This window comes from Xiphophorus hellerii, mitochondrion, assembly GCF_003331165.1.
Source record: "Xiphophorus hellerii mitochondrion, complete genome".
Lineage (NCBI taxonomy): Eukaryota > Metazoa > Chordata > Actinopteri > Cyprinodontiformes > Poeciliidae > Xiphophorus > Xiphophorus hellerii.
Genome location: NC_013089.1, coordinates 1 through 16,635, shown reverse-complemented (window position 1 = coordinate 16,635; position 16,635 = coordinate 1). Strand labels below are relative to the sequence as shown.

At 47.8% G+C, this 16,635-nt stretch overlaps 13 protein-coding genes and 24 non-coding genes across 37 annotated transcripts, besides 1 other annotated feature; 8 read left to right on the top strand and 29 right to left on the bottom strand. All coding sequences in view use genetic code 2, as the record gives it.

Annotated features, from left to right (window-relative positions):
• Positions 1-857: a D loop (control region).
• KEH03_t22 lies at positions 858-927 on the bottom strand. Its single transcript has one exon. It is a non-coding gene; the product is annotated as a tRNA-Pro (tRNA).
• Positions 927-999, bottom strand: KEH03_t21. Its single transcript has one exon. It is a non-coding gene; the product is annotated as a tRNA-Thr (tRNA).
• On the bottom strand, positions 1,000-2,139 carry CYTB (cytochrome b). Its single transcript has one exon. It carries the CDS (start codon positions 2,137-2,139, stop codon positions 1,000-1,002), a length of 1,140 nt encoding a protein of 379 aa, YP_003097652.1.
• Positions 2,140-2,143: 4 nt separating this feature from the next.
• KEH03_t20 lies at positions 2,144-2,212 on the top strand. The gene has a single exon. It is a non-coding gene; the product is annotated as a tRNA-Glu (tRNA).
• Positions 2,213-2,731, top strand: ND6 (NADH dehydrogenase subunit 6). Its single transcript has one exon. The coding sequence runs from the start codon at positions 2,213-2,215 to the stop codon at positions 2,729-2,731; it is 519 nt and encodes a 172-aa protein (YP_003097651.1).
• ND5 (NADH dehydrogenase subunit 5) lies at positions 2,728-4,569 on the bottom strand. The gene has a single exon. The coding sequence runs from the start codon at positions 4,567-4,569 to the stop codon at positions 2,728-2,730; it is 1,842 nt and encodes a 613-aa protein (YP_003097650.1).
• Positions 4,570-4,642, bottom strand: KEH03_t19. Its single transcript has one exon. It is a non-coding gene; the product is annotated as a tRNA-Leu (tRNA).
• A 9-nt stretch (positions 4,643-4,651) lies between these two features.
• On the bottom strand, positions 4,652-4,720 carry KEH03_t18. The gene has a single exon. It is a non-coding gene; the product is annotated as a tRNA-Ser (tRNA).
• On the bottom strand, positions 4,721-4,790 carry KEH03_t17. Its single transcript has one exon. It is a non-coding gene; the product is annotated as a tRNA-His (tRNA).
• Positions 4,791-4,908: 118 nt separating this feature from the next.
• ND4 (NADH dehydrogenase subunit 4) lies at positions 4,909-6,294 on the bottom strand. The gene has a single exon. It carries the CDS (start codon positions 6,292-6,294, stop codon positions 4,909-4,911), a length of 1,386 nt encoding a protein of 461 aa, YP_003097649.1.
• On the bottom strand, positions 6,288-6,584 carry ND4L (NADH dehydrogenase subunit 4L). Its single transcript has one exon. It carries the CDS (start codon positions 6,582-6,584, stop codon positions 6,288-6,290), a length of 297 nt encoding a protein of 98 aa, YP_003097648.1.
• On the bottom strand, positions 6,585-6,653 carry KEH03_t16. Its single transcript has one exon. It is a non-coding gene; the product is annotated as a tRNA-Arg (tRNA).
• Positions 6,654-7,002, bottom strand: ND3 (NADH dehydrogenase subunit 3). Its single transcript has one exon. A coding segment is annotated over exon 1 (349 nt).
• KEH03_t15 lies at positions 7,003-7,074 on the bottom strand. Its single transcript has one exon. It is a non-coding gene; the product is annotated as a tRNA-Gly (tRNA).
• Positions 7,075-7,859, bottom strand: COX3 (cytochrome c oxidase subunit III). Its single transcript has one exon. A coding segment is annotated over exon 1 (785 nt).
• Positions 7,859-8,542, bottom strand: ATP6 (ATP synthase F0 subunit 6). The gene has a single exon. The coding sequence runs from the start codon at positions 8,540-8,542 to the stop codon at positions 7,859-7,861; it is 684 nt and encodes a 227-aa protein (YP_003097645.1).
• Positions 8,533-8,700, bottom strand: ATP8 (ATP synthase F0 subunit 8). Its single transcript has one exon. The coding sequence runs from the start codon at positions 8,698-8,700 to the stop codon at positions 8,533-8,535; it is 168 nt and encodes a 55-aa protein (YP_003097644.1).
• A 1-nt stretch (position 8,701) lies between these two features.
• On the bottom strand, positions 8,702-8,774 carry KEH03_t14. Its single transcript has one exon. It is a non-coding gene; the product is annotated as a tRNA-Lys (tRNA).
• On the bottom strand, positions 8,775-9,465 carry COX2 (cytochrome c oxidase subunit II). The gene has a single exon. A coding segment is annotated over exon 1 (691 nt).
• Positions 9,466-9,474: 9 nt separating this feature from the next.
• Positions 9,475-9,545, bottom strand: KEH03_t13. Its single transcript has one exon. It is a non-coding gene; the product is annotated as a tRNA-Asp (tRNA).
• Positions 9,546-9,547: 2 nt separating this feature from the next.
• Positions 9,548-9,618, top strand: KEH03_t12. Its single transcript has one exon. It is a non-coding gene; the product is annotated as a tRNA-Ser (tRNA).
• A 1-nt stretch (position 9,619) lies between these two features.
• COX1 (cytochrome c oxidase subunit I) lies at positions 9,620-11,176 on the bottom strand. Its single transcript has one exon. The coding sequence runs from the start codon at positions 11,174-11,176 to the stop codon at positions 9,620-9,622; it is 1,557 nt and encodes a 518-aa protein (YP_003097642.1).
• A 1-nt stretch (position 11,177) lies between these two features.
• KEH03_t11 lies at positions 11,178-11,247 on the top strand. The gene has a single exon. It is a non-coding gene; the product is annotated as a tRNA-Tyr (tRNA).
• A 1-nt stretch (position 11,248) lies between these two features.
• Positions 11,249-11,312, top strand: KEH03_t10. The gene has a single exon. It is a non-coding gene; the product is annotated as a tRNA-Cys (tRNA).
• Positions 11,313-11,349: 37 nt separating this feature from the next.
• Positions 11,350-11,422, top strand: KEH03_t09. The gene has a single exon. It is a non-coding gene; the product is annotated as a tRNA-Asn (tRNA).
• A 1-nt stretch (position 11,423) lies between these two features.
• On the top strand, positions 11,424-11,492 carry KEH03_t08. Its single transcript has one exon. It is a non-coding gene; the product is annotated as a tRNA-Ala (tRNA).
• A 3-nt stretch (positions 11,493-11,495) lies between these two features.
• KEH03_t07 lies at positions 11,496-11,568 on the bottom strand. The gene has a single exon. It is a non-coding gene; the product is annotated as a tRNA-Trp (tRNA).
• ND2 (NADH dehydrogenase subunit 2) lies at positions 11,569-12,613 on the bottom strand. The gene has a single exon. A coding segment is annotated over exon 1 (1,045 nt).
• Positions 12,614-12,682, bottom strand: KEH03_t06. Its single transcript has one exon. It is a non-coding gene; the product is annotated as a tRNA-Met (tRNA).
• Positions 12,682-12,752, top strand: KEH03_t05. Its single transcript has one exon. It is a non-coding gene; the product is annotated as a tRNA-Gln (tRNA).
• Positions 12,752-12,819, bottom strand: KEH03_t04. The gene has a single exon. It is a non-coding gene; the product is annotated as a tRNA-Ile (tRNA).
• A 6-nt stretch (positions 12,820-12,825) lies between these two features.
• On the bottom strand, positions 12,826-13,800 carry ND1 (NADH dehydrogenase subunit 1). The gene has a single exon. The coding sequence runs from the start codon at positions 13,798-13,800 to the stop codon at positions 12,826-12,828; it is 975 nt and encodes a 324-aa protein (YP_003097640.1).
• On the bottom strand, positions 13,801-13,874 carry KEH03_t03. The gene has a single exon. It is a non-coding gene; the product is annotated as a tRNA-Leu (tRNA).
• KEH03_r01 lies at positions 13,875-15,548 on the bottom strand. The gene has a single exon. It is a non-coding gene; the product is annotated as a l-rRNA (ribosomal RNA).
• Positions 15,546-15,617, bottom strand: KEH03_t02. The gene has a single exon. It is a non-coding gene; the product is annotated as a tRNA-Val (tRNA).
• A 3-nt stretch (positions 15,618-15,620) lies between these two features.
• Positions 15,621-16,566, bottom strand: KEH03_r02. Its single transcript has one exon. It is a non-coding gene; the product is annotated as a s-rRNA (ribosomal RNA).
• KEH03_t01 lies at positions 16,567-16,635 on the bottom strand. The gene has a single exon. It is a non-coding gene; the product is annotated as a tRNA-Phe (tRNA).

The window sequence follows — 16,635 nt, the reverse complement described above, 5'->3', positions numbered from 1 at the left end:
ATTTGTAATATTGTAAATATTACAAACACACAAAAATACAAGTGAACAAAAATTTGAAAAGGGATAAAACTAGTAAGATTTGCTCTGTTTCCGGGGGGTTTGCAGACACAATGGAATCTCACGAGTTTAAGGGGGGAGGGGGGGTTTTGGCCCGTAAAAGCCGAGAGGGGCGCTTGACAGGAAAGTCAGGGGGAAAAATAATACTTTATGCTCTTGATATCAGTTATGCAATTCATAAATGAAAGTTTAATTACATTCATACATTTTCCGCCGGGCAAGGAAATGCTCAACCTTAATATAACATTTCTGTATGCACTGTGAAATGCCAGGTGAAAGGAAATAGAAAAAAAATACCAGTAGCCCTATAGGGTGAAAGCTCGGCATGGTGGGTAACGAGGAGTATGTATTCCACCATTAACTTATGCAAGCGTCAGGAAATGTTAGGGGAATGTGTTCAATTGATGAACCTGAAATAGGAACCAAATGCCAGGAATAGTTCACTGTGTGCTACCCCCACGATTTTTGTCCTTGACCATCAATAAACGTGTACATTAAGGAATCAACTGATGGTGGTCTCTTACTGCATTTGACTCTTACTTGCAGGGGTGGTGAGTCCTGGTATATCTAGACGGATGAGAGTTGTGGTAGGACAATTCAATATCGTCATCTTTTTAACATTTTAATGGAGTTTGAAATTTAGTGGTTTATGTCTACCTTCATATTTATTTGATGTATATAATGTGGTTAAGTCCCTACAATTTTGAATTTTTCATTAATGTAGGGTTACACTACTTTAAATGGTTAAAATAGATTAATGGGGATAATACATACATGTATTTAGGGGGGCAGAGTCCGGTCAAAGAATAGTTTAAATTAGGATCCTAGCTTTGGGAGTTAGGGGTGGAGGTTAAACTCCTTCTTCTTTGAGCAGTAGGGGGGAGTTTAACCCTCGTCCTTCGGCTTACAAGACCGACGCTCTGAAAGCTGAGCTACTAGTGCTTATCATCCAAGAATTTTGTTCTCGAGCCACGCTGTAAGGGGGGCAAGGAGTAGAAATAAGGAGAAGTACAGGAAGGAGGCGACTTGTCCGATGATGATGAATGGGTGTTCAACGGGTATGCCGCCGATTCATGTAAGAATTGCTACGTCTGCGACCAAAAGTCAAAATAGAATTTGGGTGAGGGGGCGGAAGGTGAGGCTTTGTTGTTTAGAGGTGTGTAGAAGGGGGACAACCATTAACACTAAGATGGAAGCTAAGAGGGCGAGGACGCCTCCTAGTTTGTTGGGGATAGAGCGGAGGATGGCATAAGCAAAGAGAAAGTATCATTCGGGCTTGATGTGGGGAGGGGTAACGAGCGGGTTTGCTGGGGTGAAGTTTTCTGGGTCTCCTAAGAGGTTGGGTGAGAAGAGGGATAGGGCTGTTAGCGCGGTGAGCAAGAAGACGAAGCCTAGGAGGTCTTTGTATGTAAAGTAGGGGTGAAAGGGGATTTTGTCGGTGTCAGAGTTTAAGCCAATGGGGTTGTTGGAGCCGGTTTCGTGGAGGAAAATAAGGTGGACCAAGGTTGCGGCAGCAATGATAAAGGGGAATAGAAAGTGGAAGGCGAAGAAGCGGGTCAGGGTGGCATTGTCTACTGAGAATCCTCCTCAAATTCATTGGACAAGGGTGTTTCCTACGTAGGGTACGGCAGATAGGAGGTTGGTAATTACAGTAGCCCCTCAAAAAGATATTTGTCCCCATGGAAGGACATATCCGACAAAGGCGGTTATTATAACAAGTAGGAAGAGGATGACGCCAATGTTTCATGTTTCCTTATAGAGGTAGGAGCCATAGTATAGGCCCCGTCCGATGTGGAGGTAAATGCAAATGAAAAAGAAGGAGGCTCCGTTGGCGTGAACATTTCGGATGAGCCAGCCGTAGTTTACATCTCGGCAAATATGGGCCACGGAGGAAAATGCCATGGAGATGTCGGAGGTGTAGTGTATTGCTAGAAATAGGCCGGTTAAAATTTGGGTAATAAGGCAAAGTCCTAGGAGGGAGCCAAAGTTTCATCAGGCTGAGATGTTTACGGGTGCAGGGAGGTCCACTAGCATGTCGTTTGCAATTTTTAAGAGAGGGTGGGTTTTTCGTAGGTTGGCCATTAAGGTTCTTGTAGTTGAATAACAACGGTGGTTTTTCAAGTCATTGGTCTAAGTGAGAGTCTTAGTAGGAATGATGTCTTATTTGATGTATATCTTATCGTTTGGATTAGTGTTGGGGCTGGTGGCAGTTGCATCTAACCCATCTCCTTATTTTGCAGCCCTTGGGCTGGTTGTAGTGGCGGGTGTGGGGTGTGGTGTATTAGTTGGTAGTGGGGGCTGTTTTTTATCGTTAATTCTGTTCTTAATCTACTTGGGGGGAATGTTGGTAGTTTTCGCCTATTCAGCTGCTATGGCGGCTGAACCTTTCCCGGAAGGGTGGGGGAGCTGGCCTACGTTGCGACTGATGGTGGGATATGTGGTGGGTGTGGGGGTTGCGTGGGGCTGATGGGAAAATTCTGTATGAGGAGGATTGTTGGGGTTTGACGGGGCGGTGGAGTTGTCTGTGTTACGGGGGGATGTGGGGGGAGTTTCGTTGATGTATTCGTCCGGGGGGTGGTTGTTAATTGGAGGGGGCTGGGTGCTACTATTAACCCTGTTTGTTGTCTTAGAGTTAACTCGTGGGCTAAGTCGGGGCGCTCTTCGGGCTGTTTAAAATAAAAAGAGGGCAAGGGCAAGTAGGGAGGTAAAGAAGAATAAAGATAAGTAAGTCTTGATTATTCCCTGTTGGATGTTGCTTGTGGTTGTAATGGGGGGAAGGCTGAGGGAGTAAGCTGCTTTGGGCCCAGATTTTTCTAGTCAGGTTTGGTCTATTGTTTGGGTCGCAATGGTTTGTCCCAGGACCAAGTTGGTTTGGGGGATAAGGCGGTGTATAACATGTGGGAAAAAGCCCAGTATGTTGGAGAAATGATGAAGGGCGGGGGTTTGTTTAAGTTGCTTGAATTGTTTGGATGAGAGGGTGGAAAGTTCTAGTGCGGTGAAGAAACCGAGAAGGGTTACGATTAAGGCTGCAAGTTTCAGGGGGGTGGGCATGGTTATGGTGGGGGTGTTAAGGGGTAGGGTGTTTGAGGTAATTAAAAGACCTGCTATGATGCTCCCCCAGGCTAGGCGTTTAATGGGGTTAATGACGGCGGGGTTGTTTTCGTTGATGGGGGAAAGTGGATTAAAGCGGGGGTGGCCTATTGAGACAAAGAAGACGATTCGAAGGCTGTAGACTGCTGTGAAGGAGGTGGCAATAAGTGTTAGGACAAGGGCCCAGGCGTTTAAGTAGGATGTGTTTAGTGCTTCAATAATGGCGTCTTTAGAGAAAAAGCCGGCTAGGAAGGGGGTGCCCGTTAAAGCTAGGCTACCGATGGCAAGGCAGGAAGAAGTGAGGGGGGCCAGGCGGTGCATACCCCCCATCTTACGGATGTCTTGTTCGTCGTTTAGGCTGTGGATAATTGAGCCGGAGCAGAGGAAGAGTATTGCTTTAAAAAAGGCGTGGGTGCAGATGTGGAGGAAGGCCAATTGTGGTTGATTTAGTCCGATGGTGACCATTATTAGGCCTAGTTGACTTGAAGTGGAGAAAGCTACGATTTTTTTGATATCATTTTGGGCTAGGGCACAGATTGCAGTAAATAGGATGGTAAGGGCCCCCAGGCATAAGCAGGTGGTTAAAGCTGTTTTATTGTTTTCTAGTATGGGGCTTAGGCGGATAAGTAGAAAGATCCCAGCCACAACCATGGTGCTTGAGTGTAGTAGGGCAGATACCGGTGTGGGACCCTCTATGGCGGAGGGGAGTCAGGGGTGGAGGCCGAATTGGGCGGATTTTCCTGTGGCGGCGAGGATAAGCCCCAAGAGAGGGAGAGTGAGGTTGTAATTGTTGGAGAGGGAAAATAGTTGCTGTAGGTCTCAGGAGTTTAGGTGGGTTGCTGTTCAGGCTATTATTAGAATGAGGCCAATGTCTCCGATGCGGTTGTACAGGACTGCCTGAAGGGCAGCTGTGTTGGCGTCGACTCGTCCGTATCATCAGCCAATTAAGAGAAAGGATATAATTCCGACGCCTTCTCATCCGATAAATAGTTGAAACATGTTGTTGGCTGTGACGAGAATGATTATTGCAACTAGGAAGATTAGAAGGTATTTGAAAAATCGGTTCATTTTGGGGTCGGAGTGTATGTATCAGGATGCGAATTCTAGGATGGACCAGGTTACGTAGAGGGCGACGGGGGTGAAGATGCAAGAGTAAGTGTCGAACTTAAAGCTGATGTTGATGTCAAAGGTTAGTGTGTTTGTCCAAGATCAGGTTGTGATGGTGGCTTCCGTTCCTTGGTCGAAGAGTAGGAAGAGGGGAAAAAGGCTAATGAAGAAGGCTAGTTTGATGGCGGTTTTAGTTTTTGACAGGGCTCAGTCGGGGGAGAGGGGGTTAGGGTTGAAAGTGGTTAGTACGGGGTATAGTAAGACAAAGAAGATGAGTATTATGCAGGAAGGCAGGAAGAGAGCAGTTGAGGGCATAGCTCCTACTTGGAGTTGCACCAAGAGTTTTTGGTTCCTAAGACCAACGGATGAGCTATTATCCTTTAGGAGCTATATTAGTCGAGTGAGCCCCAGGGTTTAACCAGAGTCGCGATAGATTAGCAGTCGTCGTTGCTGTCGAGCCTCTCTCGGTGGACAAGGGGGTTTTAACCCCTTTCTCTAGAATCACAATCTAGTATTTTGGTTTAAACTATGTCTACGAGCGTGTCACTTTTGAAGTAGTCTCGAGATCTATTAGTGGGGTGTTGTTGAGCTTTGGCAGATAAGGGGGTGTAACCTCTTTTTTAGAAAGACATCTAGTATTTTTTTCAAATTGTACCTGCAAGCGTTTCAGCCCCAGAGCAGTTCTGGTTTGAGCACAAGTAATAGGAGGGGCAGAAGGTGGAGTGTAAGGAGAAGGTGTTCTCGAGAGTGGGATGGGTCAAGGGAGATTAGGTGGTTGGGAAGTGGCCCACGTTGGGTTGTAAGGAACATATAGAGGGAATAGCCTGCGGTGATTAGTGTTCCTAAGCCCGTTAGAATCAGTGTTCATATGGATCAGTTAAACAAAGATGTGATAATTATCAGTTCGCCCATGAGGTTTGGCAGGGGTGGTAACGCAAGGTTGGCTAGGGTGGCAGTGAACCATCAGATGGCTGCTAGGGGTAAAAGTGTTTGTAACCCCCGGGCCAAAATTATAGTTCGGCTGTGGGAGCGCTCATAGTTGGTATTGGCAAGACAAAAGAGGGCTGAAGATGTTAAGCCGTGTGCAATTATGAGGATTAAGGCCCCTGTGAGGGCCCAGGGGGTTTGGATTAAAATTGCTGCTGCTACCAAGCCCATGTGGCTCACTGAGGAGTAGGCAATGAGGGCTTTTAGGTCTGTCTGTCGTAAACAAATAGAGCCGGTTATAATCACCCCTCAAAGTGCCAGGATGATAAAGGGGTAGTTTAATTCTTTGGTAAGGGGGTCTAGGATGACAAGAATGCGCATTATTCCGTACCCACCTAGTTTCAGGAGAACGGCGGCAAGGACTATTGAGCCGGCGATGGGGGCTTCAACGTGGGCCTTGGGGAGCCACAGGTGGGCCCCGTAAAGAGGTATTTTAATTAAGAATGCTAGGAGACAGGCCACCCACCAGATTTTGTGGGCTCAGAGGGCGGGGTAGGTGGGGGGTAGGTAGGGGAGGGTAAAAAAGGAGAGAGTGCCGGTTGAGTTTTGTAGTAGGAGGAGGGCAATTAGGAGGGGGAGGGAGCCTGCTAGGGTGTAAAAAAGAAAGTAGGTCCCTGCGTTTAAGCGCTCTATCTGGTTTCCTCAGCGGGTGATGATGATTAAGGTGGGAATAAGGGTGGCTTCAAATATAATATAAAACATAATTAGTTCAGTAGCACTGAAAGCAAGGATTAAGAAGATTTGGAGGGAGATAAGAAGAGAGATGAAGATTCGTTGGCGGTTAGTTGGTTCGAGCATGAGGTGGTTTTGGCTGGCAAGAACTATAAGGGGGAGCAGTCAACAGGTGAGGACGAGGAGGGGGGTGGAGATAGGGTCGGAGGCTATAAAACAGTTTAGGAAAGATCAGCCAGTTTCGGCAGGTAATGCTAGTCAAAGCAAGCTAGTGCTAGCAATCACCAGACTATAAAAGAGAGCGGTGGTTCAAAGGTATTTTTTAGGGGTTAGTCACACGGAGAGGAGCAAGAGGATTGAGGGGAGAAGAATTTTTAGCATTGGAGGAGGTTTAGGCTTTGAAGCCGGTTGTTGCTGTGGGTTCGAGTGGTGGCTACTAGGAGTGCCAAGCCGGCGCCGGCTTCGCAGGCAGAGAAGGCCAGTAGAATCATTGGTAGGGCTGCAGAGCTTATTGTGTCAAATTGAAGGGCCCACAGGGATAGTGCGATAAATAATGAAAGTATAAGCCCCTCTAAGCATAGGAGGGCTGAGAGAAAGTGAATTCGGTGAAAGGCAAGACCAGCTAGGCCTAGCATAAAGGCCGATGAGAATGCAAAATGGGCGGGGGTCATCAGGCAGTTATGGGTTTGAACCATAAGTTTTTGAGCCGAAATCAAATGTTTTAATTAAACTAAGAGCCTATTCTGCTCATTCTAGGCCTCCCTGGGCTCATTCATACATTAAGCCAAGGGTAAGGAGAACGAGTAAGATGGTCGCGCAGATAAAGGTGAGGTGTGGGCTGGTGAGTTGATCTCCTCAGGGAAGGGGGAGTAGGAGGGCAATTTCTAGGTCAAAGAGGAGGAATAGGATTGCGACCAGGAAAAACCGAATGGAGAATGGCAATCGTGCTGACCCCAGGGGGTCAAAGCCGCATTCATAGGGTGAGAGTTTTTCGTGGTCGGGGGTTATTAGGGGCAGTCAAAAGGCGATAGTTGCTAAAAGAAGGGACAGGAGGAGAGAAATTGAAAAAGTAGTCACCACTAGGTTCATTATCTCTCCTTGGATTTTAACCAAGGTCGTGTGATTGGAAGTCACTTGTACTGGCGTCTGTACTAGAGAGATTAAGAGCCTCATCAGTAAATGGAGATGTATAAGAAGAGTCATACGACGTCAACAAAGTGTCAATATCAGGCTGCGGCTTCGAAACCGAAGTGGTGCTCTGACGTGAAGTGGTGAAGTATTTGTCGTAGGAGGCAGATTGTTAAAAAGGTTGAGCCAATAATTACATGGAGGCCGTGGAAGCCGGTTGCAACAAAGAAAGTTGAGCCGTATACCCCATCAGCAATTGTAAATGGGGCTTCGTAGTATTCTATTGCTTGGAGGGCTGTAAAGTAGAACCCTAGGAGGATAGTGAGGGCGAGCGATTGAAGGGCTTGTTTTCGTTGGCCCTCTATAATACTGTGATGAGCCCAGGTGACTGTAACACCGGAGGCCAGGAGTACTGCCGTGTTAAGTAGGGGGACTTCGAACGGGTTGAGTGTGGTAATTCCGGTCGGGGGTCAGCAGCCGCCTAGTTCGGGAGTGGGGGCCAAGCTTGAGTGGTAAAAAGCCCAAAAAAACCCCAGGAAAAAGAACACTTCCGAAGTAATGAAAAGGATTATGCCGTATCGAAGGCCTTTTTGGACGGGGGGAGTGTGATGTCCTTGAAATGTGCCTTCTCGGACGATATCTCGTCATCATTGGTACATTGTGAGTAGTATGAGAACTAGGCCGAGAGATATCAGGGTTGTAGAGTGAAAGTGTATTCAGATGGCTAGGCCGGATGTTATAAGAAGGGCGGAAACTGCGCCCGTTAGGGGTCAGGGGCTTGGGTCTACTATGTGGTATGCGTGTGCTTGATGGGCCATTAGACGTTTTCTTGTAGGTAGAGGCTTAAAAGGAGAACAAAAACATATGCTTGGATTATGGCAACTGCCACTTCTAAAAGGGTGAGGAGGAATAGAAGGGTGATAGTAAAGGTTGCTACTGCAGGCAGGATTGATAGGAGTACGGAAGTTGCGGAGGAAATTAATTGGATTAGGAGGTGACCTGCGGTCAAATTGGCGGTGAGTCGGACCCCAAGAGCGATGGGGCGGATAAATAGGCTGATTGTTTCGATGATAATTAAGACGGGGATGAGCGGCGTGGGCGTTCCTTCGGGCAGAAGGTGGCCAAGGGCGTGGGTGGGTTGGGTTCACAGGCCGAGGATTACAGTGGCTAGTCAGAGCGGGATGGCAAAGCCCATGTTTACAGACAATTGTGTGGTGGGGGTGAAGGTGTATGGGAGGAGGCCTGCTGTGTTTAGTGTAATCAAAAAGAGTATCAAGGAGGCTAAGAGCAGTGCTCATTTGTGCCCGGGGTTGTTAATGGGCAAGAAAATTTGTTGTGTGAATTGGCTGAGGAACCAGCTTTGGAGGGATAAAAGCCGGTTGTTAACCCAGCGGGTTGTTTGACGTGGAAAGAGGGTCCAGGGTAGGGCCAGGGCAATGGCTGCCAGGGGGATTCATATGAGCGAGGGGCTTAGGAACTGGTTGAATAGGCTTAGTGTCATAGTCAGTTTCAGGGCTCTGTTTGTGGTGCTTGTTTGGTTTGGGGGGCCGGGGCTTCTGGAAAGACGTGTGTTGATACTTTTGGGAGAACAATTACTGAGAAGACCACCCAGGAAAATAGCAGGTATGCGAGTCAGGGGGAGGGGATTAACTGGGGCATTTCGCTAGGGGTGGTTGGGAGGCACCATTTTTAGCTTAAAAGGCTAACGCTATACCCTGTTTAGCTTCTTAGCGAAGTATCTTGGAGTATTATTGAGGATCAGTTTTCAAAGTGTTCGAGGGGTACTGCTTCAACTACAATGGGTATAAAGCTGTGGTTGGCTCCGCAAATTTCTGAGCATTGACCAAAAAATACCCCGGGCCGTGAGGTGATAAAGGCTGTTTGGTTTAATCGCCCTGGGACTGCATCTATTTTAATCCCGAGGGATGGGACTGCTCAGGAGTGGAGGACATCGTCAGCAGAAATTAGGATGCGGGTGGGGGAATTCAGGGGGACCACTATACGGTGGTCTGTCTCTAAGAGTCGAAACTGGCCAGGGGCAAGGTCTTGTGTTGGGACTATATAAGAGTCGAAGCTTAGGTCTTCATAGTCTGTATATTCATAGCTTCAGTACCATTGATGACCCATTGCTTTAATTGTTAGGTGGGGGTCGTTGATTTCATCTATTAGGTAAAGAATGCGGAGGGATGGGAGGGCGATGAGAATTAGAATTATTGCCGGGAGAAGGGTTCAAATAATTTCGATCACTTGGGAGTCCAGAATGAGCTTGTCTGTTAGTTTTGTAGTCACTATGGCCACAATAATGTAAAGAACTAGGGTGCTGATGAGAAACACAATTATAAGGGTGTGATCGTGGAAGTGAAGGAGTTCTTCTATAACGGGCGAAGCTGCATCTTGAAAACCTAGTTGGGAGGGATGTGCCATTAATTTAGGCAAGACACGCGGGGGTCTAACCCACGATTTTGCCTTGACAAGGCAGTGTAATAATACTTTACTAGTGTCTTATAAGAAAGTGGCAGAATGGCTATGTGGCTGGCTTGAAACCAGCTTACGGGGGTTCAATTCCTTCCTTTCTCGGTTATTTGGCGGTGTGTTGTACTTGTACGAATGCGGGCTCTTCAAATGTGTGGTAGGGGGGTGGGCATCCGTGAAGTCACTCAACGTTGGTTGTAACTAGGTGGGCTGAGAGGACCTCACGTTTTGCTGTGAAGGCCTCTCAAATAATGAAGAGGAATACAATGACTGCCACGAGAGAGATTAGTGAGCCAATCGAAGAAATTGTGTTTCATAGCGTGTAGGCGTCTGGGTAGTCGGAGTATCGTCGTGGCATGCCTGCTAGTCCGAGGAAGTGCTGTGGGAAGAAGGTAAGATTAACCCCGACAAATATAATTCCGAAGTGGATTTTTGTTCAGGCGCTGTGGAGTGAGTAGCCCGAGAACAGTGGAAACCAGTGTACAAATCCTGCGACAATGGCAAAGACAGCCCCTATTGAAAGGACATAGTGAAAGTGGGCTACTACGTAGTAGGTGTCGTGAAGGACAATATCCAGGGACGAGTTTGCCAAGACAATTCCCGTTAGTCCCCCCACTGTAAAGAGGAAGATGAAACCGAGAGCCCAGAGAAGGGGGGTTTCTCATTTTAGAGCCCCGCCGTGAAGGGTTGCTAGTCAGCTAAAAACTTTAACTCCGGTGGGGATGGCAATAATTATTGTGGCAGATGTGAAGTAGGCGCGAGTGTCAACGTCTATTCCGACTGTGAATATGTGGTGGGCCCAGACGATAAAGCCTAGAAGGCCAATGGCCATTATGGCCCACACCATTCCTATGTAACCAAAAGGTTCTTTTTTCCCGGCGTAGTAGGCTACAATGTGCGAGATCATTCCAAAGCCCGGTAGAATCAGAATGTAGACTTCTGGGTGGCCAAAGAATCAGAATAGGTGTTGGTAGAGGATTGGGTCTCCCCCACCTGCGGGATCAAAGAAGGTGGTGTTAAGATTTCGATCTGTTAGAAGCATGGTAATACCTGCGGCAAGGACGGGGAGGGAAAGAAGTAGGAGTACGGCTGTAATTAGAACGGCTCAGACAAACAGGGGTGTCTGGTATTGAGATGCTGCGGGGGGTTTTATGTTAATTATTGTGGTGATAAAGTTGATTGCCCCTAAAATGGAGGAAATACCAGCCAAGTGGAGTGAAAAAATAGTCAAGTCCACGGAGGGCCCAGCACGTGCCAAATTACCTGCAAGAGGGGGATAAACAGTTCACCCAGTTCCAGCTCCTGCTTCAACCCCGGAGGATGCTAGAAGAAGAAGAAATGAGGGGGGAAGGAGTCAAAAGCTTATGTTATTTATTCGGGGGAAGGATATGTCGGGAGCGCCGATTATTAGTGGGATCAATCAGTTACCAAAGCCGCCAATTATGATTGGTATGACTATAAAAAAAATTATTACAAAGGCATGAGCTGTGACGATCACATTGTAGATTTGGTCGTCACCCAGGAGGGTGCCAGGTTGACTTAGTTCGGCTCGAATTAAGAGGCTTAAGGCTGTTCCCACCATACCGGCCCAAGCGCCAAATACTAGATAAAGGGTGCCGATGTCTTTATGGTTAGTTGAAAAGAGCCAACGTGTGGTTGCCACAGGTAAGATGGCTGAGTGTTAAGCGGTGGATTGTAGACCCATGGACGGGGGTTCAACCCCTCCTCTTGCCAAAGCCCCGAGGTGTATCACATCAGATTGCAAATCCGAAGAAGCAGGTTAGACCTTGCCGGGGCTTTTCCTCGCCTATTTTGCTCTGCTAGGCGAGGAAAAGTTAGATAGATGCTCTCTGGTTTGGGCGCTTAGCTGTTAACTAAGAATTTGTAGGATCGAGGCCTTCCTGTCTAGAAAGGCTTTAGCTTAATTAAAGTGTCTGTTTTGCAAATAGAAGATGTGGGTTAGTGTCCCGTAAGTCTTAGTTCAGGGGCTGGGGGATTTTCACCCCCACTTAGGGCTTTGAAGGCCTTCGGTCTAAGGTACGATCCTAAGCCCCTAGAAAGTGAAAAGAGCCAGAATGGCCGGGGTGATAGGGAGGAGGTAAATTGTTGCAGCGGTGGTTAGGGCTGGGGGGAGGGTGTTGTGTTGGGGGCTGAGTCGTCAGGGGAGTGTTCCGGCGGGGTTGTTTGGGGGCATGGTAAGTGTCATTGTGTACGATAGTCGGAGGTAAAAATAAAGGCTGAAGAGGGATGAAAGGGCAGCGAGAGTGGCAATTGGGGTCAGGTCATGTTTAGTTAACTCTTGGAGGATAAGTCATTTTGGTAAGAACCCTGTTAGGGGTGGCAGGCCTCCCAGGGATAAGAGGATGAGGGGGACGGAAGCAGTAAGAGCTGGGATTTTGGCTCAGGAGGTGGATAAAGAGTTAATATGTGTGGTGCGAACTAATATGAAGGAGGAGAAAAGTGAAAAGGTCATTATTAGGTAGGTAAAAAGGGCAAGTAAGGCGAGGGGGGTTGAGAATGGGAGAATGAGGATTATTCATCCCAGATGGGCAATTGATGAGTATGCAAGAATTTTTCGGAGTTGAACCTGGTTAAAACCCCCTCAGCCGCCCACGACCACAGATAAGAGGCCCAGGGTAATGAAAACATTTGGGCTGTCTGGCTGGATTTGGTAGATGAGGCAAAGGGGGGCAAGCTTTTGTCAAGTGGAGAGGACTAGGCCGGTGAGCAGGCTTAAGCCTTGTATTACTTCCGGCATTCAGCTGTGAAGGGGGGCAAGACCGATTTTTATAGCTAGGGCCAGGGTGGCGAGCGTGGAAGTTAGGGGGTGGTTGGTTTGAAGAATGTCCCACCCTCCCGTCAAGAATGCATTTGAGACGGCAGCGAATAGCAGTGTTGCTGAGGCGGTGGCCTGCGCAAAAAAGTATTTGGTTGTGGCTTCAATTGCTCGAGGGTTGTGGTTTTGGGTTATTAGGGGAATGATGGCTAGTGTATTGATTTCAATGCCCATTCAAGCGAGGTATCAGTGGGTGCTGGCGAAGGTTATGGTTGTTCCGAGGCCAAGACTAATGATAAGGGTGGAGTAAACAAAGGGGGCCATTAGTAAAGGAGGGATTTTAACCATCATGTTCGGGGTATGGGCCTGAAAGCTTGTTTAGCTGACTTTACTAGGAAGTGGTGTAGTGGGAGCACTAAGAGTTTTGATCTCTTTAGGTTGGGTTCAAGTCCCTTCTTTCTAAGGATTCGGAGGGGGTTTAACCCACATTATTTACTCTATCAAAGTAGTCCTTTTTCAGGCACGAGTCCTGTGGTTTATAGTTGGGGGGGAAGGCTTGAGAGGGCAAGGGGTAGGGACAGGTGTCAGATGACGAAGGCGAGGGTAATGGGTAGGAAGTTTTTTCAGGTTAGGTGCATGAGTTGGTCGTATCGAAATCGTGGATAGGAGGCCCGGACTCAAAGAAAAATTGCTACGAGGAAAGCGGCTTTGGTTATGATGCTAAAGGAGGTTAGTTCTGGTAGGGTGTGGCTGAAGGGTGTTCCTAGGAAAAGTGTGGCAGAGAGGGTGTTTATTAAGATAATGTTGGCGTATTCGGCCAAGAAAAAGAGGGCGAAGGGGCCTCCTGCATATTCTACGTTGAAACCTGAGACTAGTTCAGATTCCCCCTCTGTTAGGTCAAAGGGGGCTCGGTTTGTCTCGGCCAGGGTAGATACGTACCATATGGCGGCAAGGGGTAGTGCGGGAAGAATAAGTCAGGTTTGTTCCTGGGCGGTGTTAAACGTTTGTAGGGTAAAACCCCCTGCAAGAAGAATGGTGCTAAGTAAGATCAGGCCAAGGCTTACTTCATAGGAAATGGTTTGGGCTACGGCGCGCAAGGCCCCAATTAGGGCATATTTTGAATTTGACGCTCATCCTGAGCCCAGGATGGAGTAGACTGTTAGGCTTGAGAGGGCTAGGATGAATAAGATGCCGAGGTTTAAATCGGCTAGTGGGGAGGGAAGTGGGAGGGGGGCCCACAGTGTTAAAGCCAGAGTGAAAGCTAGAATGGGGGTGAAGAGGAATAAGAGCGGGGAGGCGGTAGATGGGCGGATTGGCTCTTTGATTAGAAGTTTGAGACCGTCAGCGAATGGTTGGAGAAGGCCGTAGGGGCCGACAACATTTGGGCCTTTGCGGAGTTGTATGTAGCCTAGTACTTTTCGTTCCAGGAGTGTTAGGAGGGCGACGGCTAGTATGATGAAGATGATGAGTATTAAAGGATTAATGATGGTGTTTAGGAGAAGTAGTACCATGGTCTAGGAGGGGAGTTGAACCCCTGTAAGAAGGGCTTAGGCCTTTTGCATTGGCCGGAGTCTGCCACCTAGACAGCTATTATCTTTGGCAGGGGAAGGTTCCTTTTGCCTAATTAAGTTGTTTTCATTAGGTGGGGGCGAGGTTTACCTTAAGCATGGGCCTCTTTTCTTTGGTCCTTTCGTACTGGAAGAAAGCACTTTATAGATAGAAACTGACCTGGATTACTCCGGTCTGAACTCAGATCACGTAGGACTTTAATCGTTGAACAAACGAGCCCTTAATAGCGGCTGCACCATTAGGATGTCCTGATCCAACATCGAGGTCGTAAACCCCCTTGTCGATAGGGGCTCTGAAAGGGGATTGCGCTGTTATCCCTAGGGTAACTCGGTCCGTTGATCGATTGTATCGGATCTTTAGGTCAGAGGTTCTGATTTTGTGAGCTGCGGCTCTTGTTCATGAAGCTGAGGTGTCTTCATTCCGCTCGGGGGTTTTTTATTTCCCCGGGGTCGCCCCAACCAAAGACATCGTGACAGGGGTCGGTCGGTTTTATCTTTTAGTTAAGAAGGCTTTACGTGATCTGTCAGTACGTCTAAAGCTCCATGGGGTCTTCTCGTCTTATGTTGGCATCCCCGCTTCTGCACGGGGAGATCAATTTCATTGACTGGGGGAAGGAGACAGTTAAGCCCTCGTTTTGCCATTCATACAGGTCTTCATTTAAAAGACAAGTGATTACGCTACCTTTGCACGGTCAAGATACCGCGGCCGTTAAAATTTAAGTCACAGGGCAGGCGGGACCTCTTATTATGAGTTGTCAAGAGGCGATGTTTTTGGTAAACAGGCGAGGCTTTAGTAGTATTTGCCGAGTTCCTTCTTCTCTTTTTAGTCTTTCCTGGGCGGCACGCTGGTGTGAGGGTAACGGGGGTTATTTAGGGGGTTTCTTGTGTCTGTTTGGTCTAATTTCCTCTGGTTTGGGGCCGTTAATTGCCGGTGGGGGGTCCGATCCGGCTTACACGTGTGCGGGGAGAGAAGTGTGTTCTCTTATTACTCATTTTAGCATAATCTTTTCTATTAACATAGGAAGGCCTGATAGTGTTGGGGGAATACAATTTTGTTGTCAGGATCGGGGGTGTGGGGTGTGTTGGAGCTTTAACGCTTTCTTTGGGGTGGCTGCTTTTAGGCCCACCTTGGCGCTCACCTGGGTGATTATGATTGTTATCCGCTCGGTAAAGTTGTGTCTTTGTTCAAAGGGGCTGTACCCCCTTTGAATAACTCTTTTGGAATCTCGGGGTCGGGGCTTTATTGGGCTGTCCGTTGGGGGTGGGAGATAAATAAAGGCTAAACTTTAATTTAGTTCTCAGGCAACCAGCTATTACTAGGCTCGGTAGGTCTGTCACCTCTACTCGAAGGTCTTCCCACTCTTTTGCCACAGAGACGGGTTGGCCCTATTTATTGGCTGCCTTGGAGTAGCTCGTCTAGTTTCGGGGGATCAAACTAAAAGTCTTTTTGCTTGGATGGGACTTGCTAAATCATGATGCAAAAGGTACGAGGGCTAGTCTCTGCTTCTTATTACTTTATTGATTCTTTCATTTCTCTTTCAGCATTCCCTTGCGGTACTGTTTTTGTAGCTCTCGGTTTATCCTTTTTTATCGCCTTTACTTGGGGGGAAAAATGGTTTGGTTGAAGGGTTTGGTGGGGGTGAAGAATAGGTTTATGTTTTTTAGGGGAGGAGGCTAGCTGTTGGGTTTCAGTGCGACCTGATTTGCACAGGTGACTTCTCGGTGTAAGGGAGATGCTTTTCTGTCTGAGCTACGCTCTGGTTTTTCCAAGTGCACCTTCCGGTACACCTACCATGTTACGACTTGCCTCCCCTTTGTCTTTGTGGGGTTTTAATTATTATTGTCTTTAGACTTGGGGAGAGTGACGGGCGGTGTGTGCGCGCTTCAGGGCCAGGTTCAGCGGAACGCTCTGTTTTCTGCTTACTGCTAAATCCTCCTTCATGTGTTGTTTCATGGCACAATTCGTGTTTCCTGGGTGAGGAAATGTAGCCCATTTCTTTCCTTTTCGTGCGCTACACCTCGACCTGGCGTTTTGGGTTTTACCAGTTTTGCTTACTATGTTTCCTTCACAGGGTATGCTGACGACGGCGGTATATAGGCGGGGTGGACAAGAAAAGGTGAGGTCAAACGGGGGTTATCGGTTCTAGAACAGGCTCCTCTAGGGGGGTCTAAAGCACCGCCAAGTCCTTTGGGTTTTAAGCTTATGCTCGTAGCTCCCAGGCGGATAGGGGTTGTAGATTTCTATCGAAGTTTATGGCTGTGCATAGTGGGGTATCTAATCCCAGTTTGTTTCATAGCTTTCGTGGGGTCAAGGGGGGGGGGGGTATTAAGGCCACTTTCGTGGTCGGGTCTCATGTTTCCGGGTGCGTATGACAGCCTTGGGGAAGTTTAGCCTTAGTTTAGTATATCTTTAACCACGCTTTACGCCGAAGACTGTCAACTTGGGCCTCTCGTATAACCGCGGTGGCTGGCACGAGTTTAACCGGCCCTTTTAGCTTTAACTAAGTCAAGTTTTCACTTATTGCTTAATGTTTATCACTGCTGAGATCCCTTGGGGGTGTGGCTGAGCAAGGTGTCGTGGGCTGCTGTGCGTGCCTGATACCAGCTCCTTTTTTTCTTGAGGAAGGCGGGGGCATTTTCACTGGGGTGCGGATACTTGCATGTGTAAGTGTTGCTAAAGTTGATAGTAAAGTCAGGACCAAGCTTTTGTGCCTGTGGAACTTTGTAGGGTTCGTCTTAACATCTTCAGTGTTATGCTTTACGTTAAGCTACACTAGC